Source organism: Nerophis lumbriciformis, linkage group LG02 (genome assembly GCF_033978685.3).
Source record: "Nerophis lumbriciformis linkage group LG02, RoL_Nlum_v2.1, whole genome shotgun sequence".
NCBI lineage: Eukaryota > Metazoa > Chordata > Actinopteri > Syngnathiformes > Syngnathidae > Nerophis > Nerophis lumbriciformis.
In genome coordinates this window covers 43260001-43270282 of record NC_084549.2, presented here as the reverse complement: position 1 = coordinate 43270282, position 10282 = coordinate 43260001, and the positions used below count along the sequence as shown (strand labels likewise).

General features: G+C 38.6%; 1 protein-coding gene across 7 annotated transcripts in view; it reads right to left on the bottom strand.

Moving 5' to 3' along the window:
• Positions 1-5696: 5696 nt before the first annotated feature.
• LOC133608074 (RING finger protein 122-like) overlaps positions 5697-10282 on the bottom strand; it is a 38528-nt gene continuing 33942 nt past the window's right edge. For all 7 annotated transcript variants that reach the window (XM_061963302.2, XM_061963269.2, XM_061963252.1 and 4 more), the window contains one exon: positions 5697-5996. In XM_061963302.2, coding sequence (XP_061819286.1) covers positions 5876-5996 — 121 coding nt within the window. In that variant the 3' untranslated portion in view covers positions 5697-5875. The remainder of the gene's footprint in view (positions 5997-10282) is intronic.

Sequence of the window (10282 nt, the reverse complement as noted above, 5' to 3'; positions counted from 1 at the left end):
ACATATTTTAGGGATGTAACGATATTGTCACAGTATTAATGCCATGGTATTGTTTAGATATTGTCAAAACAAAAAGCCCATAGTGTGTAAAATGAAGTGGCAGGAATGTTATGCATAAACACACTTACTGTTATTACAACTTACTGTAACAAAAACATAATGCTCAAACAAGTATTTTTAAGTGCAAAGAATAGTGCAGGAAAATAGTGTTTCAATTAACTTTAGTCAAGTGTCTTTAATCTGACAATGTAAACATCCAGTGTAAAACAATAATGTTCAGTTTAATGTCTTTCAACTTTTAACTTCCTGAGAAGCATTTTCTTTTCCAGTGGACAGTTTTGTATTAGGAGAATGTTGATTCTCGGGAGGTTAACTGGCATCCATCCATCCATTTTCTACCACTTGTCCCTCTCTGTTCAGTGTTTTTTTTTTTTTGCATGTCCACACCCCAACATGAGGATTTATGCTAAAATGAAATAACTGCTAGTCTGCTCATTCATCAAACCTATGAGTGATCCCCAATATCTTATTTTCTCCTGTATCATTGTTGTATTCGTCATTAAACCAAAATGTGTCCGGTTCTCCGCTTTGTTAAAGTACCAATGATTGTCACACACACACTAGGTGTGGTGAATTTTGTCCTCTGCATTTGACCCATCCCCTTGATCACCCCCTGGGAGGTGAGGGGAGCAGTGGGCAGCAGCGGTGCCGCGCCCGGGAATAATTTTTGGTGATTTAACCCCCAATTCCAACCCTTGATGCTGAGTGTCAAGCAGGGAGGTAATGGGTCCCATTTTTATAGTCTTTGGTATGACTCAGCCGGGGTTTGAACTGACAACCTACCGATCTCAGGGCGGACACTCTAACCACTAGGCCACTGCCGCTTTGCTCGCTGGCATTGCGCAAGGGATCATGGGAGATGTACTTTATTTCTCAGACCAGCCTATTTAATTGAGCCAGAAAAAAATACATTTAAGGAAGTACTCCAAGTTTTGGTTTGATACCGTAACATACCACGGCATTTTTGCTCACTATTTGAAACTGAAATACTGCAATATTTACAATGTCATTACATCCCTAATATATACATACATATAGAGGAACTGTGCATCCGGAAAGTATTCACTGTGCTTCACTTTTTCGACATTTGGTTATGTTACAGCCTTTGTCCATCCATCCATCCATCCATTTCCCACCGCTTGTCCCAAAATGGAATAAAACATTTTTTTCCCCTCAAGATTCTAAACACAATACCCTATTAAGACAACGAAAACATTTTTTTACAGCTTTTTGAAAATGTGTTAAAAATAAAAACTAAGTATTCACAGCCTTCGCTTAATACTTTGTTGATGCACCTTTGGGAGTATTAATTACAGCCTCAAGTATTTTTTTTAAATCCAGGATGTCTGTGTACTTTGTTGCATTCATCTTTCCCTCTATCCTGACTAGTCTACCATTTTATGTCGCTGAAAAACATCCCCACAGCATGATGCTGCCACCACCATGCTTCACTGTAGAGATGGTATTGGCTTGGTGATGAGCGGTGCCGCGGTTCCACCAAAAATGACGTTTGGCATTTACGCCAAAGAGTTCAATGTTTGTCTCATCAGACCAGATAACTTTGTTCCTCATTATCTGAGAGTCTTTCGGGTGCGTTTAGCAAACTCCAGGTGGGCTGCCATGTGCTTTTTACCAATGAATGGCTTCTATCTGGCCACTCTACCATACAGACCTGATTGGTGGATTGCTGCAGAGATGGTTGTCCTTCAGTAAGGTTCTCCTCTTTCTAATGCTGTAGCTCTGACACAGTGATCATCGGGTTCTTGGCCACCTTCCTGACTAGGGCCCTTCTCCCCCAATCACTTAGTTTAGACGGCCAGCCAGCACGAGGAAGAATCCTGGTGGTTCCTAACTTCTTCCACTTCTTCTTTTGATCTTTTAGCACTCGATTGTCTATCATTATTTTCTCTATACTTCCCCACTTTCTTCACATTCTAGTCCTGTTTCCATGTCTTCCTCAAATATCTCACTACTATCCCTTTCCATCTCGATCCAGTCACAAATCAGATGATGCCTGACCACCAAAAGATTCAAGCGTAAATTGATACTCTCACCAATAGTAGCAAGGACAGCGCCCCACGTGTCGGGAACCATAAACCACCCCATACTCATCTTACAATAACAATGTCGCTACAGCCTGGTTAATATGCAGGTCATGCCATGTATATGGAGTATTCTCTTTAGGTCGTCCTCAGATGAGCCTTCCATCGTTGTCTCCAGTTATCCCGTATTGTTAGTAGTTAGAGGATGTTTTTCTAGAGTGTTTTATAGCTGAAATTGATGACTACCATTAGCTGCATTGTTAGCCGTATTTTGTTAACATTTGTTACGGATTAGAATGCACTGAAAAAATAAAGATATTTGTGTTCTTGTCTCACATAACTATTGTGATTGATAGGCTTTATTGCACTGCACATCTTTTCAAATCTGGCCTTTTAACTTAATATTTCTATACAATCTGGGATTTGTACTTTGTTTTCATTGCAGCCACAGTAGAAAAACTCATTTAACTGACATAGAATGTTGCAAATGGTAGTAGAATGGCATAAAACACACGCCGATCTTTCCTCATTTCCTACCGTAGTTATAGTGAATTTAAAGGTTATATATGCCTTGTCATACTCCCTGGTGTTTTTATTCTGAGTTTTTTCAACTTGAATACTAGAGTGTAGACACAAATAATAAAAATCTCCCCGACACCTCACCATGACCCCCCCCCCCCCCCCCCCCCAGGGAATCCCGACCCACTATTTGAGAAACACTATACATTATAGAGTCAAAAATCTGAGAGAGAAAATGAATATATACATACGATTACATACACACACACACTATATACAGATGCCAACTCATTTCCTATCATTCCCACATGCGCTGAAACCCAAACCAATCGATCACCACACTTTGAGTGCTTAAAATCATTTTCCAAAATTGCAGTGCCAATTTGTTTGAGACTGATTGTGTGTTCGTGCGCACATTCTACATACATGTGCGTGTGCACGAGACAGGTTTTTTGGTCAAAAGTGTTTAACTTTGAACAAGTTGCAAACAGCCCCATTGATGGTAAACGTCATATCTATATATCAGCTAGTCATTAAACTATCTGCCATGGTCAAGTATTTTTTTAAAGATGATATCTGGCACAGGTTGGTTGAGAACAGAATAAGTCAAAGGCCAGATATAGTATGTATCTCATATCATATATATATATATAACATACATCAATAAAATCAATTAGCATGGTAGGTGGGTGTGAATTTTGTCACAACAGGAATAGGTTTTCGTGTTTATGTTGCACACGGACCTCTTTGAGTGACGGATTGGAAGCCAGTGTTGACAGCCATCGACCAACATATGTCTGTTGGACACAGTGATTATTTAAAATGTTCACATTTTTGAGTGGATTATTATTGGCCTGTCGATTACTGGATCGCTTAGAGGACGGTCTGGTTGAAAAAGTGCGCCGTAGTGGCGGTCGTGAGTTAAGGGGTGTTCACCACAAACTGACACTAACTCTTACTAGAGTGTGTGACTAAGAGGAATTATCGTTGTGTGGTGTTGCTTCCTTATTTGTTATTATTCCAAGCTCATTATCATATACTCTTGCATAGTAGCGGCACTTGAACTGAATGTGATAGCGTGTCATAATGAAGAATGTCAGCTGGAAAAAAAAACTCCATTAGCAGTACTATTAGTCCAGAGTCGTAACGGTCATCCTGGACCGACCCAATTTGGAACCGGTACCAACAAATACCAGAACACAATATACATCCTTAGTCAACGGCAGAGGTGTGGACTCGAGTTACATGACTTGGACTCGAGTCAGACTCGAGTCATGAATTTGATGACTTTAGACTCGACTTGACAAAATGTAAAAAGACTTGCAACTCGACTTAGACTTTAACATCAATGACTTGTGACTTCACTTGGACTTGAGCCTTTTGAATTGACATGACTTGACATGACTTGCTACTTTCCCCAAAACCCAAAGATGAAAAAGTTATTCGGGAGCGCTCCGTATTTTTCATTGTGTACTTGTCTATCAGCGTTGCGTGTGTCAGCTGGTGTGGTCTCAGTACAACAGCCAATCAAATTAGATCTACTTTGTTTTCATCACACAGCATTCATCCAATCAAATTGCAGGACAACCAACGAAGAAGACATGTCCAAACCACACGCCAGTGAACAAAAAATGATACCTAAAATAATTTCGTTTGGGTATAAAAATTACGAGGTGGTCAACACAAAACGGTTTGCAGTATGCAACACCTGCGGTTCGAAAATTACTGATGGAGAGGCAACAACTTCTAACTTTGTCCGGCATTTGAAGTTGCACAAAGAACGGTAAGTTTTGAATGTAAGATAACGTTTATTGGCTAAGTAACGTGACTTTTATTTGCTGTGTAGTTAAATCAGTGAGGCTGTAAACTCACTGCTAACGTTATAACGTTATTGCAAACACGGGAATCTGTTGCAGTTCACTACCTTATTCATACTTTTTGTTCAGTGATTTTTTTTAAGCAGGGTTACTTTAGTCAATATATCACACGTAACGTTAGACGGCGGTCAGCAGCACCGCGTATTTTAGCCACCTAAAAAAAGACAAAAATAGTAAAATAAAGGTCAGTTAAAATGTATACTATATTATGAATATCTGTACCGTTTTAGCTAGCTTTCTGACATACTGTTGGTTGTTTACCTCAGTGGTCCCCAACCACCGGGCCACGGCCCGGTACTGGTCCGTGGATCGATTGGTATCGGGCCGCACAAGAAATAATTTTTTTTTTTTTTTTTTTTAAATTAAATCAACATAAAAAACACAAGATACATTTACAAGTAGTGCACCAACCCAAAACAACTCTCTCCCCCCTTTTGTTCTGGGCATTGAACAAGAAGACTCTTCCTTCACTGTTCCGAGTGGCCATGAGAGTCTTGGCAGTGCCTGCCTCCAGTGCTCCAGTGGAGCGAGTTTTCAGCCATGGTGGCATCATACTACGCCCCCATCGTGCACAAATGACTGACAGACTCTTGGCTAATTTGGTCTTTTGCAAATGCAATGCAGCATAGGGCCCTGACATATAAAAAGTACAACTTTTTTGTTATGTTCACGTATATGTCATGTTTTTTCAATGTTAACACTTTTGTACAAATAAGTACATTTGCACTTTATTTTTCAATGTGTTTGTTCTGTAAAGGAATGAGTTAATGTTTAAAATGACTGGTTAATAGTGCTATTATAAAGTGCAATGTCAGCACAATTTTATTTCCTGCAATTTAAAATGCACTTGTTTTAATAAATAAATACAGCGTTTGAAAAGCATACACAATCTGTGTTAATATATTAGTCTGTGGTTAAAAGGACTTGAAAGGACTCGAAACTCAAAATGCAGGACTTAGGACTTGACTTGAGACTTTCCAGTCTTGACTTTGGACTTGACTCGAGTCTTGCCTGTCTTGACTCGGGACTTGACTCGGACTTGAGGGCAAAGACTTGAGACTTACTTGTGACTTGCAAAACAATGACTTGGTCCCACCTCTGGTCAACGGTGCACTGGAGTTTTCTTATTAGTCTTCCAAAGTGCTTGGTACTATTGTCTATTTGCTTTAGAAAAAAAAACTCTGAAAGTATGAACAAAATGGCTTTTGTACAACATTTTTTACTCCACAATTATAAACAATTGCTAAAGAGTACACTCACATTCCAAAAAGTCCTCCTTCCACATGAAGTTTTCCCTTATAAAAACGCTACTAAACTACAATTTGTGGTACAGTTGAAGTTACAGATGTCAGGTTGAGCGCATCATGGTCTTTTTTATTAGACCTCTAAAAGACCCTGTGGCTGCTCGGGAGCTTGTGAGGGCTCAGGCTGGAGGCGGCATATTGGCTTGTTGCACATGGGACAGACACTACGAATCTCCAACCATTTGAGAAGACACCTGAGAAAAAAAGAGGAGTAGTCAAATATCATGTATAACTATGTTGGAAGATACCATTAGAATGAAAAGTTTTGACAATTAAAACACTAAACTAATTCAGTTTTACATCGTCTACAACAGTGGTTCTCAAATGGGGGTACGCGTACCCCTGGGGGTACTTAAAGGTATGCTAAGGGATATGTGAGATTTTTTTTAAATCTTCTAGAAATAGCAACAATTCAAAAATCCTTTATAAATATATTTATTGAATAATACTTCAACAAAATATGAATGTAAGTTCATAAACTCAGTGAAGCACAAGCTCAGGTTTCTCACTAAAATGTCTGTCAAAAAGAACTGTGAAAAGAAATGCAACAATGCAATATTCAGTGTTGACAGCTAGATTTTTTGGGGACATGTTCCATACATATTGATGTTAAAGATTTCTTTTTTGTGAAGAAATGTTTAGAATTAAGTTCATAAATCCAGATGGATCTCTATTACAATCCCCAAAGAGGGCACTTTAAGTTGATGATTACTTCCATGTGTAGAAATCTTTATTTATAATTGAATCACTTGTTTATTTTTCAACAAGTTTTTAGTTATTTTTATATCTTTTTTTCCAAATAGTTCAAGAAAGACCACTACAAATGAGCACTATTTTGCACTGTTATACAATTTAATAAATCAGAAACTGATGACATAGTGCTGTATTTTACATCTTTATCTCTTTTTTTCAACCAAAAATGCTTTTCTCTGATTAGGGGGTACTTGAATTAAAAAAATGTTCACAGGGGGTACATCACTGAAAAAAGGTTGAGAACCACTGCTCTACAAGACAACAATGTGAACGTTGGTCCAATAGATAGTGGTGTTCTCTGTGCTCCCTTGTGGTTATGGGAAACTCAATTCCTTTTACGAGTTCTTATGGGTTATTGTTGTGAATTCCTTACTCAATTTACACGAGTGACCAATCACAGACCGCATATATATATATATATATATATATATATATATATATATATATATATATATGTCTTAATAAGGTTATCCAAAAAATAGTGCTCGATACCGTAGTAGAGCGCAATATATGTATGTGTGGGGAAAAAAATCACAAGACTATTTCATCTCTACAGGCCTGTTTCATGAGGGGGGGTACCCTCAATCGTCAGGAGATCTCCTGACGATTGAGGGTACCCCCCCTCATGAAACAGGCCTGTAGAGATGAAATAGTCTTGTGATTTTTTTCCCCCACACATACATATATATATATATATATATATATATATATATATCTATATATATATATATATATATATATATATATATATATATATATATATATATATATATATATATATATATATATACATATACAGGTAAAAGCCAGTAAATTAGAATATTTTGAAAAACTTGATTTATTTCAGTAATTGCATTCAAAAGGTGTAACTTGTACATTATATTTATTCATTGCACACAGACTGATGCATTCAAATGTTTATTTCATTTAATTTTGATGATTTGAAGTGGCAACAAATGAAAATCCAAAATTCCGTGTGTCACAAAATTAGAATATTACTTAAGGCTAATACAAAAAAGGGATTTTTAGAAATGTTGGCCAACTGAAAAGTATGAAAATGAAAAATATGAGCATGTACAATACTCAATACTTGGTTGGAGCTCCTTTTGCCTCAATTACTGCGTTAATGCGGCGTGGCATGGAGTCGATGAGTTTCTGGCACTGCTCAGGTGTTATGAGAGCCCAGGTTGCTCTGATAGTGGCCTTCAACTCTTCTGCGTTTTTGGGTCTGGCATTCTGCATCTTCCTTTTCACAATACCCCACAGATTTTCTATGGGGCTAAGGTCAGGGGAGTTGGCGGGCCAATTTAGAACAGAAATACCATAGTCCGTAAACCAGGCACGGGTAGATTTTGCGCTGTGTGCAGGCGCCAAGTCCTGTTGGAACTTGAAATCTCCATCTCCATAGAGCAGGTCAGCAGCAGGAAGCATGAAGTGCTCTAAAACTTGCTGGTAGACGGCTGCGTTGACCCTGGATCTCAGGAAACAGAGTGGACCGACACCAGCAGATGACATGGCACCCCAAACCATCACTGATGGTGGAAACTTTACACTAGACTTCAGGCAACGTGGATCCTGTGCCTCTCCTGTCTTCCTCCAGACTCTGGGACCTCGATTTCCAAAGGAAATGCAAAATTTGCATGGTTGGGTGATGGTTTGGGGTGCCATGTCATCTGCTGGTGTCGGTCCACTCTGTTTCCTGAGATCCAGGGTCAACGCAGCCGTCTACCAGCAAGTTTTAGAGCACTTCATGCTTCCTGCTGCTGACCTGCTCTATGGAGATGGAGATTTCAAGTTCCAACAGGACTTGGCGCCTGCACACAGCGCAAAATCTACCCGTGCCTGGTTTACGGACCATGGTATTTCTGTTCTAAATTGGCCCGCCAACTCCCCTGACCTTAGCCCCATAGAAAATCTGTGGGGTATTGTGAAAAGGAAGATGCAGAATGCCAGACCCAAAAACGCAGAAGAGTTGAAGACCACTATCAGAGCAACCTGGGCTCTCATAACACCTGAGCAGTGCCAGAAACTCATCGACTCCATGCCACGCCGCATTAACGCAGTAATTGAGGCAAAAGGAGCTCCAACCAAGTATTGAGTATTGTACATGCTCATATTTTTCATTTTCATACTTTTCAGTTGGCCAACATTTCTAAAAATCCCTTTTTTGTATTAGCCTTAAGTAATATTCTAATTTTGTGACACACGGAATTTTGGATTTTCATTTGTTGCCACTTCAAATCATCAAAATTAAATGAAATAAACATTTGAATGCATCAGTCTGTGTGCAATGAATAAATATAATGTACAAGTTACACCTTTTGAATGCAATTACTGAAATAAATCAAGTTTTTCAAAATATTCTAATTTACTGGCTTTTACCTGTGTGTGTGTATATATATATATATATATATATATATATATATATATATATATATATATATATATATATATATATATATATATATATATATATATATATATATATATATACATATATATATATATATATACATACATACATACATACAGCCTGAAACTAAAAAGTGTTTGTGTGTATTTATATATACATAATGTGTATATAAATATATGTATGTATGTATGTATGTATATATATAAACACATACTGTGATGAGGTGGCGACTTGTCCAGGGTGTACCCCGTCTACCGCCCGATTGTAGCTGAGATAGGCTCCAGCGCCCCCCGCGACGCCGAAGGGAATAAGCGGTAGGAAATGGATGGATGGATGGATACTGTATATATATATATATATATATATATATATATACATACTGTATGTGTGTGTAGATATATGTATATACAAAACCCAAAACTGGGGAAGTTGGCACGTTGTGTAAATCGTAAATAAAAACAGAATACAATGATTTGCAAATCCTTTTCATTCTTGCTTGATGTACAGCTTAAGTTGTTCAACAGTCCCGGGTCGCCGTTGTGGTATTTTACGCTTCATAATGCACCACACATTTTTAATGGGAGACAGGTCTGGACTACATGCAGGCCAGACTAATGCCCACACTCTTTTACTATGAAGCCACGCTGTTGTAACACGTAAAGAAAGTGGCTTGGCATTGACTTGCTGAAATAATCAGGGGCGTCCATGAAAAAGACAATGCTTGGATGGCAACATATGTTGCTCCAAAACCTGTATGTACCTTTCAGCATTAATGGTGCCTTCACAGATGTGTAAGTTACCCATGCCTTGGGCACTAATACACCCCCATACCATCACAAATGCTGGCATTTGAACTTTGCGCCTATAACAGTCCGGATGGTTCTTTTCCTCTTTGGTCCGGAGGACACGACATCCACAGTTTCCAAAAACAATTTCAAATGTGGACTCGTCAGACCACAGAACACTTTTCCACTTTGCATCAGTCCATCTTAGATGAGCTCGGGCCAAGGGAAAGCCGACGGCGTTTCTGGGTGTTGTTGATAAATGGCTTTCGCTTTGCATAGTAGAGTTTTAACTTGCACTTACAAATGTAGCGACGAACTGTAGTTACAGACATTGGTTTTTTAAGTGTTCCTGAGCCCATGTGGTGATATCCTTTACACACTGATGTTGGTTTTTGATGCAGAGGGATCGAAGGTCACGGGCATTCAATGTTGGTTTTCGGCCTTGCCGCTTACGCTCATGATTTGTCCAGTTTTTCTGAATCTTTTGATGATATTACGGACCTTAGACGGTGAAATCCTTAAATTCCTT